Source organism: Aspergillus sclerotioniger, assembly GCF_003184525.1.
Source record: "Aspergillus sclerotioniger CBS 115572 chromosome Unknown BO94scaffold_7, whole genome shotgun sequence".
NCBI classification, from domain to species: Eukaryota; Fungi; Ascomycota; class Eurotiomycetes; order Eurotiales; family Aspergillaceae; genus Aspergillus; species Aspergillus sclerotioniger.
The window spans coordinates 498,195-517,507 of record NW_020290997.1 but is presented as its reverse complement, the minus strand read 5'-3'; the positions used below and the strand labels follow the sequence as shown (position 1 = coordinate 517,507).

The 19,313-nt window shown below is 52.2% G+C and overlaps 9 protein-coding genes across 9 annotated transcripts; 5 read left to right on the top strand and 4 right to left on the bottom strand.

Moving 5' to 3' along the window:
• Nucleotides 1–2,066: 2,066 nt before the first annotated feature.
• On the bottom strand, nt 2,067–3,000 carry BO94DRAFT_573314 (ribonuclease H-like protein; the record flags this gene model as incomplete). Its single annotated transcript, XM_025614962.1, has 2 exons — nt 2,930–3,000; nt 2,067–2,848 (listed from the first exon to the last, which is right to left on the bottom strand). The coding sequence occupies exons 1-2, from the start codon at nt 2,976–2,978 to the stop codon at nt 2,067–2,069; spliced, it is 831 nt and encodes a 276-aa protein (XP_025469885.1). The 5' UTR covers nt 2,979–3,000.
• Nucleotides 3,001–4,427: 1,427 nt separating this feature from the next.
• On the top strand, nt 4,428–6,113 carry BO94DRAFT_615976 (duf895 domain protein membrane protein; the record flags this gene model as incomplete). Its single annotated transcript, XM_025616787.1, has 4 exons — nt 4,428–4,694; nt 4,751–5,031; nt 5,085–5,431; nt 5,494–6,113. The coding sequence occupies exons 1-4, from the start codon at nt 4,563–4,565 to the stop codon at nt 6,111–6,113; spliced, it is 1,380 nt and encodes a 459-aa protein (XP_025469884.1). The 5' UTR covers nt 4,428–4,562.
• Nucleotides 6,114–6,435: 322 nt separating this feature from the next.
• Nucleotides 6,436–7,538, bottom strand: BO94DRAFT_615970 (hemolysin-III family protein; the record flags this gene model as incomplete). The annotated part of the gene is made up of 4 exons (XM_025616786.1): nt 6,436–6,546; nt 6,593–6,788; nt 6,853–7,091; nt 7,149–7,538. 4 exons carry the CDS (start codon nt 7,536–7,538, stop codon nt 6,436–6,438), a joined length of 936 nt encoding a protein of 311 aa, XP_025469883.1.
• Nucleotides 7,539–8,188: 650 nt separating this feature from the next.
• Nucleotides 8,189–9,380, top strand: BO94DRAFT_564258 (carbon-nitrogen hydrolase family protein). The gene is made up of 2 exons (XM_025614407.1): nt 8,189–8,260; nt 8,366–9,380. The coding sequence occupies exons 1-2, from the start codon at nt 8,216–8,218 to the stop codon at nt 9,248–9,250; spliced, it is 930 nt and encodes a 309-aa protein (XP_025469882.1). The 5' UTR covers nt 8,189–8,215; the 3' UTR covers nt 9,251–9,380.
• Nucleotides 9,381–10,546: 1,166 nt separating this feature from the next.
• Nucleotides 10,547–11,557, bottom strand: BO94DRAFT_554670 (putative toxin biosynthesis peroxidase; the record flags this gene model as incomplete). Its single annotated transcript, XM_025613733.1, has 3 exons — nt 10,547–10,691; nt 10,753–11,150; nt 11,177–11,557. 3 exons carry the CDS (start codon nt 11,555–11,557, stop codon nt 10,547–10,549), a joined length of 924 nt encoding a protein of 307 aa, XP_025469881.1.
• Nucleotides 11,558–12,189: 632 nt separating this feature from the next.
• BO94DRAFT_615967 (putative arachidonate 5-lipoxygenase) lies at nt 12,190–14,084 on the top strand (the record flags this gene model as incomplete). Its single annotated transcript, XM_025616785.1, has 3 exons — nt 12,190–12,522; nt 12,567–13,161; nt 13,216–14,084. 3 exons carry the CDS (start codon nt 12,190–12,192, stop codon nt 14,082–14,084), a joined length of 1,797 nt encoding a protein of 598 aa, XP_025469880.1.
• A 67-nt stretch (nt 14,085–14,151) lies between these two features.
• On the bottom strand, nt 14,152–15,336 carry BO94DRAFT_532879 (TMEM53 family protein). The gene has a single exon (XM_025611213.1). The coding sequence runs from the start codon at nt 15,188–15,190 to the stop codon at nt 14,333–14,335; it is 858 nt and encodes a 285-aa protein (XP_025469879.1). The 5' UTR covers nt 15,191–15,336; the 3' UTR covers nt 14,152–14,332.
• BO94DRAFT_359628 (putative MFS monocarboxylate transporter) lies at nt 15,322–17,129 on the top strand. The gene is made up of 2 exons (XM_025607164.1): nt 15,322–15,947; nt 16,027–17,129. The coding sequence occupies exons 1-2, from the start codon at nt 15,452–15,454 to the stop codon at nt 16,788–16,790; spliced, it is 1,260 nt and encodes a 419-aa protein (XP_025469878.1). The 5' UTR covers nt 15,322–15,451; the 3' UTR covers nt 16,791–17,129.
• A 338-nt stretch (nt 17,130–17,467) lies between these two features.
• On the top strand, nt 17,468–19,247 carry BO94DRAFT_554666 (cytochrome P450; the record flags this gene model as incomplete). The annotated part of the gene is made up of 2 exons (XM_025613732.1): nt 17,468–17,815; nt 17,877–19,247. 2 exons carry the CDS (start codon nt 17,468–17,470, stop codon nt 19,245–19,247), a joined length of 1,719 nt encoding a protein of 572 aa, XP_025469877.1.
• Nucleotides 19,248–19,313: the final 66 nt, after the last annotated feature.

Genomic DNA, 19,313 nt, shown 5'->3' with positions numbered 1-19,313 from the left:
GAATGGGTCGGGCCAGAACCTTATGCATGAGACACGTCAATTGTCCCCACCTCAACCACCCGCGCTCCAGAACCAGTCGCTTGTGCACAATGACTTGATCGACAAACAATGGCTCCCCACAAGACGTATGCGTTGGACTTAAAGCCTTGGGTAGAAACCTGGCAAGGCGTTGAACAGGCGAACACCCCATGATCATCATCATCACAGCCTTCTGTGCGGCTTCAGAAGCCCTCAAGATAACACCTCGCCCTAGCTATCTTTGTACACTCTCACGGTGGGGATTATTCAACAGATCAAGTAATTTCTTTGGATTCCGAATCTACTTAATTTCCGCACACTGTACTTGCATATGTCGAAAATGTCGGACATCCTACTACCTCCCTATTTCGCAGCTCGGTCTTATTCTCCTTCCAGCTCCATGCATAAGGCTAACCAATGAGTGGGTCGGAAATCAAACTATACCACACACGCAGAGCCTATCTATGCATGGCGCGGTAGATGAACTGGGGAACGTCCCAGGAATGGCCTAGTCACAGTCTGCCAGTTCCCAAGAGGAAACCCAGCTTGCTTAGACATTCTGATTAGAGAGATGCATCAATTCCAAATCATGCGTCTGCAACCCTCGCTGGTAGAGAATGCTAGACATTTGTAGCTACCAAGTGACGAAACAATCATACTGCTCTACAGAATACTGCGCATGTAACCATATTAGCTTACCCCTGGCTAGGAGAATTCTGAAGGAGGACAGGGCTCCGAAGCGCTGGTGAATAAGCCGAGACCGTGCGTTGACCCTGGCTAGCTTAATCGCCGACCGTGAGGCGGCCACGCAGGCGTGTGCCCTACACAGTAGTGGTGGGGTTGATCATCCGGGGATCCAATTTCATAAGGTACGTGGAGTAATCGCCGACCTCCACTGCCACTTGTGACTCTGTGCTATCGGTTGCCTTCCCCAGCGTATGGGGGATTGGACAATTCTACTAGTAGTCACCCCACCTGAAATCCACCGAGTACGAGTCATGTGTCCTGCCAATTGGAAGTTTCAGTGGACCCAGCGCACTTCTTGCCATTTCCAGGAAGTCTTGGCACTGATAACAGGCCAAAACTCCATCATGATTGGTCAAATACAATGATCCCCTAATCATTCCAAGATGAAGTGTAAACAAGTCAGACGTTAAGGATCCCGCTTTATGAACAAACTATGAATGAATAAAGTCTCGTGGATCAGGTCTTGTTGATGCTTGCGTTAACCACAGGGCAGATGCATCCTCACCTTCGATCTGACGGACGTCAACCAGCCCAAATAAGCAAAGCATGGAACTCCAGATGCCTCACACCCGAACGCTTTTCTCTCTATCCTATCGCCAGAGATAGGAGGTTCTCTCATTTGGCCTGCTCATAGGCTAACTATCCGGAACCTTCCTTGGGATTGCGACCGATGAACCCCGGGGAAGAGCTAGCCAGATACGGTGTGCAGGAGTCCAACAAATTCAGAATATAACACATCTTGGCTGGCAGATTCACAAATCAACTTAGCTTAGTTGTGTTACGCGTCCTCTATAACGAATCGAGTATTTGATTTTTATCATTACCTCGATGTCTTCAGCATGGCCAACCCAGCCTAACTCCTCGGCTATCGGGGGATTCATTACACGCACAATGCATGAATATATAATTCATATCACAAGCATTTTTCTGTGCATTACCAAGGATAATATGTTTCAGACTCCACAGACCATGCATATAGAATACCTTTCATCCGAATAACCTCCCTAAAATTGCGGTTCGACCTCACTGTAGCGAGACATCATTCCAACAGTAATCCACAAGAAAATAACATTCAACTGGGACCTATGATTGGATAGACTGGTTTTGTCGTTTGTGGAATCATTTGACGTCGCTTTACTCTACTGTATTGTCTGCAAACGGAAACTTACATTACAGTGGAAATCCATGTATCTCAGTGTTTTTGATACCAGCTCGACCTCAATAATATTGAACCACACGAAGCCAACCATACATCATCAAATCCTCCTCAATTACCACCCCACTCAAGTGATAACTCCCACTCAAACCTCACACAGAGCAGCTTTGGCCAGCTTATCAGCCTCCTTATTCAACTCACGAGGAACATGCCAGAACTTAACCGACACGTACTTCTTCTCAAGGGACTCAACAATTCCATCAATCCTGAAGAAATATTCCCTATTCGCGACTGGCTGACCCTTCGCATTCAACCAGCCGTTGGTCTTCCATTTTTCGATCCATTCAGTCATACCACGCACTACATACTCCGAATCGGACTTGATAACCACGATAGAAAGCTTCCGGTCTTCAATCCCATATTTCTCACCATACTCATGCATGAGACGCGCATCAATCAAAGCCGTCTCGCAGGCCACAAGTTCAGCAACCTGATTCGTCTGATTCTCTTCCGAGGAAAGAAGATAACTAGCATTCCAGTTGCTTTCGAACCCGTGGTACACCCCGACCGAGGCCCGGGCCCCAGGCTGTCCATTTCGATGACACGCTCCATCCACCGCGATCACGATGCAACCAGTGTGACACACATGGCAATTGCAATGGGGGCACTTTCTCTTTGAGCCTGGACATGCGAGAAGAACGCATTCACCCCGTCGAACTTGAATGTCGTCCGGCGTGAAGTGGCTAGGATACATCCTTTCGGGGTGGAATCGGCGGTCAACTGTCGGTTTGACTTGTGGGGGTTCTGGTCCGGATGAGGTAGAGGAATTGTCGGCTACGCTACTGAATACAGTACTGCCGCAGTTACTGTGTGCTTCCTCTGTGTCGTAGGAGTCGGTGGTAGACTGGTTGTAGATGTTAGTATAATCTGGCGCAATTCCTTATTCATAGGTGGGTGGCTTAGAGGAATCTGGGGCTTAGAGAATAGATATCAGGGGCTCATACTTACCCGACGAGTCCGGGGGCTTCTTTTCTTCTGGTAGCGTCGAAAAAGGCATCTTGAATGAGCTAGATAATGTGGCTTTCTATGATAATTGACACTTTGGAAGACTGAGTGTTGAAAGAAGGACTTTTATGTGTGATGTAAGGGAGAAGAGGGGGGAAGATGATCGATCACTTTATTTACACCGGATCACGTAATGATTGGAGATAACTAACTAATGGGGATTCTACCCCGATTAGATAAGGTGTAGGGAGGTAAGTCCCGATGTGTCGGAAGGCACATTCTTTAAAGTGTTAGATCCCGTTTTTTTTTCTTTTCTTATTGTTATTTGGATGTGGTTCTTCATTAATACTGTTAGAATCTGGAGAATATCTCTCCATTTGCTATATTCTCTTGCTGGAGTAGGAGGGTTATGATCTTGTACATGTTATTTAGATTGCAGGTATATAGTCAATCAGCCGGTCCATGCCAGAAAGTAACTGAGTCCGGGATACCAGGAATACTCAGGATGTTACCAGCGTCTGCTTGAAGAGGGGTTAAAAAAGACTAGGGACTGTAATGAGGGCGACGAGATGCTACATAGATCACGTGTGGCTAGACCGCCTGCTTCTATGGGATTGGATTATCCAAATCTCTATATATACCGTCTAAAGTATCCTGCTGATAATTATAACAAGTCTCTAATATTGTAGGTAGAAAGTATGAGCGAACCGCGGAGTAGTGGTAACAAACATAGTGTGTCCCGGCAATATCTGTTTCCAAGGACTTGACATGCCCGTGATTTGCATGGAAAGCATCATAATACACTGCTGGAATGTGTCAATTGCAACTGGCATGTCTACTTTGGATTGAATCGCTAGCCAACTACCGCGCTTAGCACTTGGGGTGGACATTGTAAATTCCGGTTTAGAATCCTACATTCGCTTGAAATAAGGCTATGTCAGTTCATCATAGGTCACTGTTAAAAGCCATCTGTGGCCGCCTTTGCAAGCAATGTGGGGAACATGGTTGGTGCAAAAGATATATATTCACCACTATTGTCATCTCTAAGTTTATCGTCCTCCAAAGCCCACAATATAGAGTCCAGATCCTTCATGCTGCGTGGAATATTGCTTGACTTGATAGTCCAGAATACAGAATGATTGGAGGCTCAAGCAGTCATAGTTCCACGTGCTGATGTGGCAGATAAATATGTGGTTCAGGTTTGGCAGTGGGGGGATGATGCAACATCCAAAAGAGGCGGATCCAGCGAAGGTGAGGGGTTATTCTGAACTGTAGCTATCATCCCGGATATATTCCGACGTGATGTTGGTGGCATTGGCAGACATCATATGCGGGCAGCATGGCGTGCTTCTGGATTTAATCTAAAATAGGATAAGTTCGCCTGCTGCCGCCGCGATCTGTGAGCGCCTGCATCTATCGGCCGACTGGGATAAGAGTTGACTTGCATTTTAGCTCATCAAATAACTCTAACGATGCACTAGACCTCCCGTGCCCCTTGGCAGATAGATCAACCAAGACATCGCGATTAAAATGGGTCCTGACGTGCTCTGGTTGCCCAATGCCCTCACCAGAGAGAATAAATACCCTGCAACATGCAGTGACCAGAATGATGCGCTGCAATTGACATTCGTACACCATGGCCCTCGATCGCTTGATCCCGATATATCGATCATGTCTTTTCCAGATTATTATTGTCGGGCTGGTGGCCTTTTGTGAGCCCGGCATCTGGACGGCCCTGAATAATCTTGGCGCGGGGGGAAATGCCAGTGTAAGAAGCCAGGCATATCAAGCTGTGATACATGACCGTTAACATTGCATGTGCAGCCCTTTCTCAACAACGCGGCCAATGCTTTAACCTATGGACTCATGTCCGTGGGCTGCTTCCTTGCCGGGGGTGTCACCAACAAAATCACGGCCAAATGGACCTTATTCATCGGCGCCGCCTTCTACACTCCCTACGCGGCAGCATTATACTGCAACAACCGTTACGGCAACGAATGGTTCCTGTTACTCGGAGCCGCGCTGTGCGGAATAGGAGCATCGCTCCTCTGGGCGAGTGAGGCTGCCATTGCGGTCGGGTATCCCGAAGAAGCGAAAAGAGGCCGGTAAGCTGAGCCACAAAACCCCCTTTCATTTCATTAATCAAGATTTCTCCCAGATATGTCGGGATCTGGATGGGCATCCGACAGATGGGTCCTCTGGTGGGTGGTGCCATCTCCCTCGCTCTCAACATCAACACCGCGCATACGGGCAAGGTCACCTACACCACATACTTAGGGCTCGTGGCTATTTCCTCCCTAGGGGCTCCCTTTGCCTTGCTGCTCTCCCAACCACAAAAGGTCATTCGAAGCGATGGCACCGCGATTCCTTATATGAGGAGAACGAGTTTTGCGATCGAGGCTCGCGCGATTTGGAAGCAACTGCACAACAAGTACATGTTGCTCCTTATCCCGGTTTTTCTCGCAGGACAGTTCGGCACCACTTACCAGGGCAACTATCTCACGAGTACGAATCCATTATCGTTATTTCAGTAGAGCAACCACTCGGAAGGGACTAACAGAAAAAAGCATACTTCACCGTCCGCTCCCGCGCCCTCGCATCCTTTCTCACCGCAGTCGTCGGCGCCATAGCCAACATATCCACGGGCATAATCCTCGACATCAAGTCCGTATCTCGCGAAACCCGATCCAAGAGCGTGTACATCTTCATCCTCATCTTCCTCACCGGATCATGGATCTGGAACGCGGTCGTCCAAACCAAACTCTCCCGCATGGCCGATCCCCCAACCTTCGACCTCGGCGACGGACCCTTCTTCAACTCAGCTTTCACTGTCTACATGCTATTCAAATTCTTCTACGAGATCCTCCAAACCTACATCTATTGGCTGATGGCCGAGATCAAGGGCGCACAGCGGGACGGCGATATCGCGCGCACCACGGGTATCCTGCGATCGTGGGAATCGATTGGGAGCACGATCGCTTATGCAGTCGGTGCTACGCACTGGCCGAATCGGAATCAGATAATTTTGGGGTTTGCGTTGTGGGCATGGACGATTCCGTTTACGCTGCTGGCGGTGTTTGGGGATTGGAATGTGTCGTCTGAGCCGTTGGAGGAGACGGAGACGGAGACGGATAGTAGTAGTTTGGAGGCGCAGAGGGTGGTGATTGCGGACGGTGGGAAGGATTGAGCACCATCTTCCTGTTTGAATTGTATGTTAGGCTCTGCCTTGGGCTAGGGAGCTTATGTCGTGTCCAGATATAATATTCTGGGTTAGTATCACGCAAGACATTGACTCATTTCTCTCCAATCACTGAGTATCTATCACTTGTTAAGAGGGCGCTTAATTCCTACGCCGTTGTAGAAACCATCAATTATAGCAGTATGCTCAAGGTAGCAGGACAAACCCATGTAACATCCACACACCTACTATAGAACCAGATCCACGAGCCCAGTCACTCCCATGACTGTGAAACATCCCATTCAGTATAGTCATGAAATACAGCCACCATCTACACAGCACAAGCACCGCTATGAACGCGCCCAAGCACCCTCCTCAACCCAGACAGATGCACAATCTGCCCCAACGCAACCAACACATGAAAGATCTGATGACTCGCGCCCTATATCACTTAGCACAACCCGACAGCACCACTGAGTCAGACTTACCACCAGATCAAAACGAGCAGGCCAATATCTCTCCGGAAACCGGGTGACATACGCCACGGTGCCGATGGCATATGACGAGCAAGTGACTGTAAGACTATGGAGTGGGATGCGAAGAAGTCCACATTTGCCTTCACTCCAGGCGACATGGAAGATGGGGGCTAGGCCGCTTGCAGCGAGGAGGAGAAACACTGTTGCTCTGGGGGATGTAAGCGGGGTAGAAATTGGAAAATGACAGGGTGTGTTGAATGATGAGAGCCTACCTCTGTGGACTTGCATGAGCGCCGTCCATGGCAACATCGAGTGTGATGTGAAAGACCATGGCGGCGCAGAGGACAATGAAGAGAATGTAGACGAATTGTAGAGTTGGGTTGTTGTGCACGGCGAAATAAGCTACCGAGATACAGGTTGTCGAGATGGTCAGGACGATTCCGAGGTAGTCTAGTTTCAGGAAGGCGCGGGCGACCTGGGGTGAATGGGCATTGGTGGCGTGAAAGGTAGCCTGTGATGGTAGGGAGAAGTTAGTGAGGGATGAAGGGGAGGAGGGGACGGGGCAGACCGAGAAGACTAGACATCCTGCTGTGCCGGCAACGTATGTTTGAATAGCCAGCATGTCTGATAGTGGTACTTTGAAGGGCAACTGCGCAATCCAATAGTCGATGGCGAGGAGTATCATCAGAAAATAAATCCCGGGAAGTATATGGGACCAGGTGTTGATGGATTCATTGTGCATGTAGAACAGAGACCAGAAGCACTGCCTAAAACTGTTCAACTGAGTCCGGTATCCGTGCTGGATGTATGGATCCCATTGCATCCACCCGGGCAGCTCGGAGATATGGAATATCTGTTGCTTGTGGGGAATGGTAGTGTTCTTCGCATGGAGTTTCCTTGTTGCCTTCGGGGACGATTTGGTTAGGAAACAATGTAGGGCAATTCGAATGGATGCCATGATTATTAGCTTCGCTGACTTCTTGAATGGGTATGCGAGTCCTGATGGGAAACTTTGTGTGGATGCCTGAGTCCACTGGCCATGTATTGCGTATAAATATAAGTTCTCGATGCGATACAGCAAAGACGACAAAGGCTTTTCAGGTCTCCAATCATCTTGGATCCTTTCTTGAGTAGCTACAAAGGAATGAGCTGTTAATGAGCATACTATTCATGACGGGGGGGCACCGGGGTCCTCCAACAGCACCCTCTACGGTATGAAGCTCGGGGGTACAACCATAAACAGCAACTGATGCAGCCGTACCCCAAGCATGTTCTTTCTCCAAACCCTATAACACTCGGACCCTCAGACATATCACTTGGTAAGGAGTCTCGCTGGTATGTACCATCGTTATGATACCTGACCGGACGGATCGACGAGACGGTACGGTACAGTACGGTCTCGCGGTGGTGGATGCCGACCGCATTACCCGCCAGCAGCCGAGGTTGATTCCTCGGCCACTCCCAGTGCCCTAAGCATAATCCCTGCTGGATGAACGCGTCCCAACCCAGACAGCCAATAGCAAGGCCAGGGATGCCAATCTACAGGCCGAAGATCCGACATAAAACGATGGCCATCGCCACGTTCCGATCCTATCGCTATCAGGCCCCCAACGTAACCCCGCCTAGACCTCCATCATGCCTCCGTACTGCAAGATTGCTGTCATCCAGCTGTACGTCAAGGTAAGCGTGTCTCGAATGTCATGCACCAACTAGAGCCCCCATCTCCACCCTAACCCCTGTCCGAGCCGGAGGGGTCATAGACATGTCTAACCCTTGGACTTCTAGCCCCTCAAACCGGCTGATAACTTCGCCCGGGCAGTGCAATTCATCCGCGAGGCCGCTGCCCAGGGCTGCGACCTGGCCGTACTGCCCGAGTTCCATTTGACCAACTGGATTCCGACCGACCCGAGATTTGCGCGTCTATGTGATGACTGGGAGAGCTATGTGCATCGATATCAGGCTCTAGCCAAGGAATGCAACATCTGTATCGTCCCCGGGTCCATCGTGCGCCCTGTATCGGCATCACCACGCGAGCCATCAGCCTCACCCACCGACACACCCGCTCCAGCCCTGGAGAACGTCGCTTTCTTCATCTCCAACACGGGGGAGATCCTCGGATCCTACGTGAAAAAGAACCTCTGGGGACCTACCGAGCGAGCATACCTTCGGTCCTCGGGCGACAGCCCGCACCAAGTCATCTCGACCCCGTTTGGCCCCGTAGGCTTGCTGGTCTGCTGGGATCTAGCCTTCCCCGAAGCCTGGAGAGAACTAGTCTCCCAGGGAGCGCAGATAATCATCGTTCCGACCTTGTGGACCCGCAACGGAGCCTCCGAGGCAGGTCATCGTCAGAACCCATCAGCGCCATCCCTGTTCCTTGACAGCATTCTCACTGCACGCACTTTTGAAAATACCTGCGCCGTGGTCTTTGCCAATGCAGGCGGACCTCCGGGCAGAAACTACTGCGGTCTTTCCCAGATCAATATCCCCTATGCCGGGCCGTTGGTTCGTTTGGGGACGTCAGCCGAAGGCATGGGCGTCGCTACCTTGGATTTGGCGGTGCTGGAGGATGCAGAAGCAAACTACGCCATTCGCAAAGATTTGGCCGATCCTTCCTGGCACTATAGACATACTCAGCGGAGTCTCGCGGAGTCGTCGAAAGGGAAACTCTAGATAGAATGAATCAGTGTATGATGGGTGTAGATATGAGTGAGGACACGGTTTGGCTGAGTGAGCTTTCTGCATGGATTGCCACAAGTGGGGGGGTCGTGGTGAACACAGAGTAGAAATCAATGGCATTCCTGCAAGACATACGTAACATTGACAGTTGTCACCCCACCAGTTCCTGCGGATTGATGATCCGGGGCATGACTGCCGAGCACAGCCGCCGGCGATACACAAACCAAGATCCAGAACGACCTGCCACATGGTGGTCATTGGCCTGAAACCTGCGGGTAAGCTGACAGTGGAGCCTTCTTGGTATGCCTTAGGGAGATCGGAAGGTGCCAACTCATAACCCACCATGAGCTTGTTTGAACCATGTAGACGTAGGCGGCTGCTTACGTTTATGCAGCCACGGGGAGGTCTGTTGCCTTAGAACGCCTAACCCCCCTCATGATCTGGTGGGAGATCTTCCACCCCTCTCAGTACATTAATCCGTTGCGTTTAGTCTGAGGGTATCTTGCCGAGGTTTGATCTTGTTTGAACCGACCGGCATCTACAGGCAGTGTAATTCGATGGAATGACTGCGGAGCAATGAGGTAGATGGTGATCAGTGCTGTACTTAAAAGAAAAGGGGGTGGGTAGGGTTTGCGCTATTCAATGCCACGGTCGGTATTGGAATTACTAGTGTCTCTGGATTCCGATTCTGATTGGCCTCTGCTCTCCATGCTTGATGTACTGGACTGAAAGCTATCAGGTTATATACAGTTTTACTTACTAGATTCAGTCCAATTGAGAACCAGACTATTTTTGCAGGAAACCAGGGGTTCAAGGCAGACCAGCGTCTGTGGGTAATGTGGTGTCACAAAGAAGTTACCGTCACAGCCGAAGAATCCTTGAAGCACTTTACGACAACGTCGAGTATAGATCTTACCATACGAACCATACAATCCGATGTCTCCATAAAATATGACCCAGAACTCGCCTACAGCTATAATATAAGAGTAGGTACATTGTTATCAGCTAGTCCCTCTCTCGTACTTGTCTTTCTATGTCCACCGCGTATGAAACCCGGTACACATTCAGCAAGCTACCACAAATCTTTCTCACCTCACTTCGGTACAATCGTGCTGTTGGAAGCGAGCCTTCATTGGACAGATATCCCGACCAGGGTCCTGATCCCCCTCAGGAAACGGTCTCTGAATCGCATAGCCGACATGATACGCCATGCGATCAACCATTGCATTCGACTCGGGCGAATAATGCTGTGTTCCATCAGCCACGGCTTTCTCACCTACACTAGTTAGGTCAACTCACAGGGGCTTCTCTGCGCTCATAATCCCGCGGGATATCCTCATCCAGGTAGAAGGTCTTGACATCATCGACAAACAAAGTCGTTCGACCGTGTTTGCCAAACTTACCAAGGACCCCCACCATGTTTGTGTATTGGGCTCTGCACATGTTAGGATCTCGGGTTCAGGAGATGGTGGGGAGGGGGGATTGGTCGCACGTACAGCGAACAGATTGCGCCTTGGTTGCCAAACACGAACCCCGGGTTCTCGGCTTTGCTTTGGTTGTGTCGCAAGTGGTGATGCTCGGCCATGTCTTCAAGGGAAAGCGTTTCGCCGTCTTTGGAGAATGATAGGAGGGATTCGAAAAGCGTCATGTTGAGGTTGATGTTATCGCCCACCGCACGGTCATTGCGAGTTGGTGCAGCGGGGCAATTGATCACGTATTGGACTTGGTCGTCCTGGTGGGGAATGTTAGTTGATGGTAAGGATAGGGATGAGTGGAAGGGGGGAGTGGGACATGCATTGAATTGATCCAGATCGATGGTCTCAGGCCACCCATGCATTGCGAACGTCGGAGCCAGAACCAGCATGCTCTGCATGTCAGAGTTAGTATGGTTGGTCTGTTGTTGGAGAAGGAGGGTATCACATTGTCATCACCAAAGTTCCAGACTCGTCGAACGGCATGCGCCAGCTCGGAATAGCTGATATTACGTCCTGTTCGATTAATGTAACCCCGATTGGCCAGCGCGTTTACCGCGGGGCATGACGAGCGACGGTAGTTCCCGTCTGGTCCTGAACCGTTGAAGCGTCTCTCGTAGTAGTTGACGGACTCGTTGATCAGGAAGGGCTTTTTTTCGGGGAGAATATGAGCGGGGGTCGGGATGAATGGCTCGTTCAAGCCAAATCCACGGTCAGTATCTTCGAGGAGAACTTGCTGGTGATATCGAACCGCATAGTCCCAGTCCATCCCGCCAGGGTAGCAGTGGACGATGGTAAGCCATAAGCAGATGATAGCGAGGACTTTCATGGTGCAAGTCTGAGGGGGATGAAGTGAGTGCTGGAAGGCCAGTGAAGGAGTTGTCGTTCCGTAGGGTGGTATGCAATCTTTTTTTAAATTGCTCAAATCCTGGAAACTACCTTGCTTTGTCCTATCGGAGGAATGGCTCAATTGAGAAATTGCTGTCGGCTAGCTTTGCATGTTCGCATCATGTCCGCGTGTGGTGGGTCGGGGATCGGTGGTCGTGGCTTGCGTCCATGGCGAGACATGTTGCATGCATATTCATGTTCCGATTGACAGAACTGGTTGGATCAGAGACGTAAGATAATTGTTCTTTTTACAAGCTTAGACTCAAGGCATATCGATCTGTCTTATGATTGCCAAGTATCATTTCGATGTCAATCGCAGGTGGGCAAGGGAAGACCTGCTGCCCAACATATGCACTCGAAGCATTCGACTAGAGATAAGCCACGGGCAAGTCGTAGCGAGGAATGATTATGGGTACAGGCCTGCGGTGAGACTGTAAGGTACACACGATAAGAACGGTATATAGATACGAAGACTCATCGTTGGGAATGCTTCGTTCCTCTCCTTGCCCACATTCAGAATCAATTTGAGATTTTTACGCAATGGCTCCTTGTTCTAATCGCATCGTTCTCCTAATGTTTTTAATAATTTCCTATGCTACTGCATGGCCAATGATTCCCAGTCAAGCAGTTCTCAACCCCTCCGCATCCCTCCCTGATGACCATGGTCTTCAGTATAGCCTTCCTATGTTTGACTTACAGCCCTGGGAACGAGTAGAAGAGGTCCGGCTAGCCCGCGAGGGATACCTATACGGACCTCCTTTGCTCGGAAATACATCCTTCTTTCCTACCGGGGTTTTGGGGGATGCCATGGTCGCCCGAGACAGAGCTCAGTGGTTCAGAGATGTGGAATATGTCACCAACAATGTGTACCCAGAATCGGACCAGGCAGCTGCGGCATTGATAAAGGTTCGTTGGCACTGCCAAAAGTAGAACTTGACTAATCTATCTAGGCGGGAGGCATACAATCGCTTTCTAGTTATGAAGTTATCTACAAAGGCCAATGGGCCTCTACCCTCCCAGACGGAGTCGCCGCTGGGATGTTGACCAACTGGACGCAGGATCTGCTGTTCTCCATGGAACGGCTCTCTATCAATCCCTATGTGGTCCGGCGTCTTCATCCCAGCAATGATCATCTGCCATTTGGAGTTGACGACGCGGTGGCCCGGCATCTGACAGCAGGCAGAACCCTGGCCGTCCTGCATCAAGAAGGACGTCTCTTTTTTGCCAATCACTCCTACCAGGCCGCATATCCCAAAACAGCTGGCCGCTGGACAGCCGCCTGCTCCGCTTACTTCTTCATTCATCCTCACTCGGGGGATTTCCTTCCACTGGCGATCAAGACCAACATGGGCAGTGACCTTATCTACACACCATTAGACGAGCCCAATGACTGGCTTTTTGCCAAGATGGCTTTCAACATGAATGACCTATTCCATTCGCAACTGTACCATCTAGCAAATACGCACGATGTGGCAGAGCCTGTCCACCAGGCTGCCTTGCGGACCATGAGTGCTCGTCATCCCGTCCGTGGATACATTGACCGCTGTAAGATCTCCACTGTATCCTTCTGGTCCTCAAGCATGCTCACCCAGTTCCCAGTAATGTATCAAGCGTATGCCGTCCGACCCATTGGCGAAGAATTTCTGTTCAACGAGGGAGGATTCTACGACAGTTCCTTCGCGCTTCCAAACTGGGCCGGCAAGAAATACGCCACTGATGCTTACTGGGAGCACGCAGGCCACTTCCGGGCCACGGGCTTTTACCGGGATCTTGCGGACCGTGGGTTAGTGGACTGTTCATACGGGCCTCCATTACGGTCCTTCCCGTTCTACGACACGGTGGCGCCCATGGTCAAAGCCATCGAAGACTTCACCCGCGTGTTCGTAGAGTCCTACTACCCAGAGGGCAGCCTGATGGGCGAGGACCACGAGCTCCAGGCCTGGATTCTAGAGGTCAACGAAGCGGCCAAGGTGATTGACTTTTTCCCGGCCCCGTTGCTCGCTCGCACAGATCTCATCGCCATCATGTCCCACATGGCGTTCCTCTCGGGGATTGCGCATCACGCCCTCAATGGCGCAACGGTCGGAGAGGCGCTGGGGGTACTTCCTCTTCACCCATCCTCCTTTAGCCAGCCTCTCCCCGACACCAAGGGAAGCATCGATTCCCTACTTCCGTGGTTGCATAATGAGACCGAAGCGCTGAAGCAGGCCTCGCTCCTTGTGCGGTTTAACCGGCCGTTACTGGACGGACAGAAAGGGAATCTTCCTCATATGTTCTGGCAATCGAGGTTGTTGGCACCGACGGGGAGCGATGTCCACCTAGCAGAGAAGAAATTTCGGGAGACGATGTTGAGCATCAGCGATGAAATCCGGGCCCGGCACTTCGATGAGCAAGGATTGTCCCAGGGGATGCCGTTTATCTGGAGGTCTATTGACCCTCGGAAGATACCCTATTACTTGTGTGTGTAGCTTTTGCGCCGGTGTACTGGACAACGCCTTATGTGGGAGCATTATCTAGTAGGGAAGAGATATATTTGTTGCTATATCCTGTCATAACGGCCTATGTTTGATTAGAAACTCGCACATAGACCATAATAGCTATCTTCAATGTCCCAGGAGTGACTGGAAATGGGGGTTGATTCCAACATTCCTCGGGTACTAGTCAAAAATATATATCAGCCGATGAACCTACGGCAACACCAATTCAATAGAACTATCTATAACTTCGACTCTAGCTTTCGGTCAACGGCATTCCACGCCTCCTCCACTGCCTCGGTATATCGGATGGGATCGTGTGGCATATGCGCACAATGCCCTGTGCCTTGAAAGAGCACTTGCTTGACTGACCAGCCTTTCTCCCGAGCGTCCACAGCATGGTCCCAGACATCCGTCCAGTCAGTCATGCGATCTTCCTTGGAATACATGTAGCAAACATAGCCCGCCGTATCGTGATCCCCTCGCTGGGACGCGGATGCGACCGTGTGCTCGTCCAGGAGGGTGCGGCGCATGAGAGCAGCCGGGTTCTCGTTTCCGCAGGCGATCCAAGTGTAGAGGAGAAGCAAAAGACAGTGGACGACGACCGAGCCCATAAGACGCGATGCCGGTGGGAGGGAAAACACCATGGCATTGTAGGATTTCCAGTACGTGCCCTTGGCGGGCGTGCTGTCGAGGACCAGGCCGATCAGGGGCAACGGGTGCGAGATGATCCCCCGAAGAGTGATCAGCAATTGAGTGGCGGTGTTGGTGCCCCCATTGGAGAAGGTGTGTAACAACACGCGGGCCGCGGCGTTGCTGGAGCCGATCTCCGTCTCTGCTAGGGTTTCGAGGACGACGTCGACCGCCGGTCGGATCAGTCGACGCTGGCGGGCGTAGCTGCTTACCAGAATCGACACTTCGGATTCGATCAGGAGAATGCGGGCGTGTGGAGCAACCGATTGGTGCATGTCGATGTATTTGCTGATGTGCTTGGGGGAAGCCCCCAGCCAGGTGCAGATGATGATCAGTTGGCCGGCCACTGGTTTGTCGGGGTTGAGCAGCCAGGTGCGTGTGGCAATGCGCTTGAGACCGGGTGGCATTATCGACCTGCGTGTCTCCAGTCAGCTGTCAGCTTAACAGACCGCAATTATTGACCGGGGGAAGGGACATCGGTTAGGTACATGATGCACGATGACAAATCCACTGTCTCTCTGGTGATGATAATCCGAAAGGTGCTTGATTGCAGCCAGGCCAGATTTGTAGGGAGAGAAAAGGGGCTCTTCAACATATTTATGGCTCCATGATCATTTCCTCTCGCTGATTCAGACTTTGTTCCATCTCCCTCCCTCTCTCTCCTCCCAATGGCGACCAAGCAGGCTGAGCAGGCTTCTGCTGCTGCTTCTGCTACTCCAACACCGCCCAATGGTGGCCTGGCCGCCTGGTCCGGCGTGTTTGCTTCCTTTCTTCTGTTCGTCACCACCTGGGGGTTTTCCACCGCGTTTGGCGCTTTCCAAAGCTACTATCAATCCGATCTCTTGAGCACCAGTTCCCCGTCGCGGATCGCCTGGGTGGGCACCATTCAGGCCTTCTTTCTCATTTCCACGGGGGTCATAGCTGGGCCCCTGTTCGATCGGGGATACCTGCATCATCTGATGATTGCAGGCTGTTTCTTGACCACGTTAGGGCTGATGATGCTGAGTCTGTCCACCGAGTACTACCAGGTCTTTCTCTCCCAGGGTGTCTGCTGCGGCTTGGGAAGTGGTCTGATCTACGTGCCCGCCCTGTCGCTTGTTTCCACCCGCTTCACCACGCGACGCGGCATTGCTGTTGGCCTGGTGACTTCGGGGGCCAGTTTTGGTATGTTGGCCTGATTGATTTTCCCCTCATCTTCCCTGTTCTGCCCTGCCCTGCTCACCGTATGCGCTCTGGCGTGCAGGCGGGGTTATCTTCCCCATCATCTTCATCCGCCTTCAGCCTCGGATCGGATTTCCCTGGACGGCTCGCACCATGGGCTTCATTCAACTGGCGTGCTCCTGCGTCGCGGTGCCATTGTTGATGGCCACCACCAAAACACGCCGGAGCCCCCCACGGCAGATCATCCACTGGCACGCGATGAAAGAGTGGCACTTTAACGCCTACGGGATTGCCAACTTCCTCATGTTCATGGCGTACTTCATTCCGATCTTCTACGTGCCGACCTTCGCCCAAACTGCCCTGCACACCTCCACGGCACTTAGTTTCTACATGGTGTCGATCCTCAACGCCGGCTCGGCCATCGGCCGCATTGGGTCGTCGCTGCTGACCTATCGACTCGGGGCCAGCCACATCCTGCTGGGCAGTGTGATTGCCTCGGCCGTGCTCCTCTTCGGCTGGACGGGCATCCACTCGGTCGCGGGCTTTGTCGTCTTCTGTGTCCTTTTCGGTATCTTCTCCGGCGTGCTTATCTCCGCCAATCCGCTGGTCATCGCCCACCCGGTGGTCTCGCCCGACCCCTCAGTCATCGGCACCCGCATGGGCATGCAGTGGTTTGCCACCAGTCTGGGTGTGCTGATCGGAGCGCCCATTGGGGGAGTCCTCGAGGGTCATGGAGGGAGTGATGGCTTTCTGGGGCTGCAGCTGTTTAGTGCTGTGGGGATGATCGTGGGAGCAGCCTTTCTCTTAGTGCCGACGATGGCGGTCTGGCGATATGACAAGCCTTGATTGTGGGGAAAAGTGAGGGGGGGAAGGGGGAATCAGACGGCTTCCACAATTTCTCATTCTCCTTGAAGGGGGGCACAAACAAAGAGCAGCAAGTGGAGGTGCATTAGTGCTTATCCTCTTGGGCTTCTTTCGTGGTTCTCGGTATTGCATGCGTCTCGGAGTTACCATTACAATACACTTGCATGCCATGTATCAATACCTTACCATACTTAACCCTAATGGATATCAACATTCAACCTTGACTTGACCATGTCGACATGGTGCTGGAAGTCACCTTCATGTCAGATGTCCCTACCTGAAGGAGCATACTCCGATCCTAGTCAACGCCATTTGGGTCTGCTCTAGGCCCCCCATTTGCAAGCTGCACGTCGGAGAGGCTAATGTCAACAACGATACCAGTCAGCCCATCTTCGGCAAGGTCCAATATGCGCAAGTGAGTCATTCCTACCGGACATACATCTCAATTAGGCGAAGACGGTGCGTTCTGCTTGTCATATGCTCTTGACGAAGGCACCATTCCCAGAGTCTGTCGGCTGGTGCCAGCTCATGGGCAATGCTCCCCCGCCGCTCGATCAAGCATAAAAGAAGAGAGAAGGGTAGAAGCAATGGAATCATAATCTGCCCTTGATCAATCTCTCATCCCCACTGCTTCAAGCCCCAGGTATCTGTTACCCAATATGGATCTCTCCAAGGGAATCGCCTTTGACCTTCATCTTCCCCGCACCCTTATCTCCGCAATCCACAAGCCAACCGTCCTGGTGGGCATTGGCTGTGCGTTTCTACTCTCCCAGCTCCTGCTCTGGACAGTCAAGTACTCTCGCACAAAGACCAAGGGACTGGCGGATCTCCCTGGTCCCTCTGGATGGCCACTTATCGGAATTGGCTTGGATTTGCCAGGCCGGCCGCGCGAACTGTTAAACCGATGGGCGGTCCAGTACGGGGATACCTTCAAGGTCCGCGTGGGCTGGTACAACTGGGTGTTCTTCAACAGCCCTGATGCTGTCAAAGAAGTATTCGATAGACAGGTATCACCATCCCCATTCCTCATCCACACCTCACCCAGTCTGACGTGCCATCCATCCCTAGGCTGCCGTCACCTCAGGCAAACCACCCCTACCCATCGCGCAAGACTATTGCCTCCGAGGCGACGGCATCCTGCCCATGACCTACAACGCCAAATGGAAACGACTACACGCGTTTTTGAAACAGCTCCTCAACGCCAAGGCATCCGCGGCATTTATCCCAAGCCAGGAATTCGAAATCAAGCAACTCCTCTCCGACCTCAGCACTGACGCCGGCAAAAACAGCACCGACTTCTACATGCACATCCGCCGAATGACCTTCTCCATCGTCATGACCTCCGCCTACGGCCAGCGCATCCCCAACTGGGACTGCCAGGAGGTCCGCGACGTCTACGAAAACATGCGCATGCTCTCCATCATCCTCAAGACCGGAGTCTTCTGGATCGATGTTTTCCCACCCCTCAACTGGCTCCCTCGCTTCCTCTTCCCATCATGGCCCAAGGCCAAATTCATGGCCCACAAGATGCACTCCAACAAAATGCGCCACTGGAATGACCTCAAGGCCCGCATCGCCGCCGGCACCGCCCCGGACTGCTTCGCCAAGGACCTGATCGAGTCCAACTACCGCGACCACGGCCTCGAAGAGGAAACCGTCTCATGGCTCGCCAGCGCCGTCCCCGAAGCCGGCGCCGAAACCACCGCCAGCGCCCTGAACGGCATGATCCGCTACCTGGCCATGTTTCCCGACGCACAGGCCCGCGCCAACGACGAAGTCACCCGCGTGCTGGGCAACTCCCGGATGGCCACCCTCGCCGACGAGCCCAACATGCCCTACATTAAGGCAGTGATCAAGGAGACGCTGCGCCTATGCCCCGTCGCCACGACAGGCCTACGCCGTATGGCGGACGGCGACGTCCACTACCGAGACCATATCATCCCCAAGGGCACCGTTCTACTCGCCAACCTCAACGCCCTCCACTGGGACCCAGAGCGCTTTCCTGACCCGTTCCACTTCAAGCCCGAGCGGTACCTGAACCACCCGCATCGTTCGGCCGTCTATGCTGCTGGCGGGGACATCCTAGCCCGCGACCACTTCACCTTTGGTGCCGGCCGACGCATCTGTCCCGGCATTCATCTCGCCGAGAACGGACTGTTCCTGGCGGTGGCCAATCTTATCTGGGCCTATGAGTTCAAGCTACCGCTAGATGACAAGGGGGAGGAAGTCCCCTTGGATATTACGGATGAGGGCTTCATGGAGGGGGCGATTCGCGTGCCGAAGCAGTATACGGTGCGGATTCTGGAGCGGAATGCAGCGAGGACGGCGTTGATTCGGTCGGAGTGGGACCAGGCGCAAAAGGATGGATATGTTTTGCGTGGATCGCATGTTGATGTCAATGGGGGGGTGAGGGGAGGGTCACAGACGGGGTCTGTTTGAGGTGGATGCAGAGGATCCTCTTGCTTCGATTTATCCTTTTGCTTCTATAGTTATGGTTGCAATCTC

Coding starts and splice junctions, on each gene's coding strand:
- BO94DRAFT_564258 (XM_025614407.1), top strand. CDS start 8,216: ATGCCTCCGTACTGCAAGATTGCTGTCATCCAGCTGTACGTCAAG. Junction 8,261..8,365: donor TCATCCAGCTGTACGTCAAG/GTAAGCGTGTCT, acceptor TTGGACTTCTAG/CCCCTCAAACCGGCTGATAA.
- BO94DRAFT_532879 (XM_025611213.1), bottom strand. CDS start 15,190: ATGCCACCCGGTCTCAAGCGCATTGCCACACGCACCTGGCTGCTCAAC.
- BO94DRAFT_359628 (XM_025607164.1), top strand. CDS start 15,452: ATGGCGACCAAGCAGGCTGAGCAGGCTTCTGCTGCTGCTTCTGCTACT. Junction 15,948..16,026: donor GACTTCGGGGGCCAGTTTTG/GTATGTTGGCCT, acceptor TCTGGCGTGCAG/GCGGGGTTATCTTCCCCATC.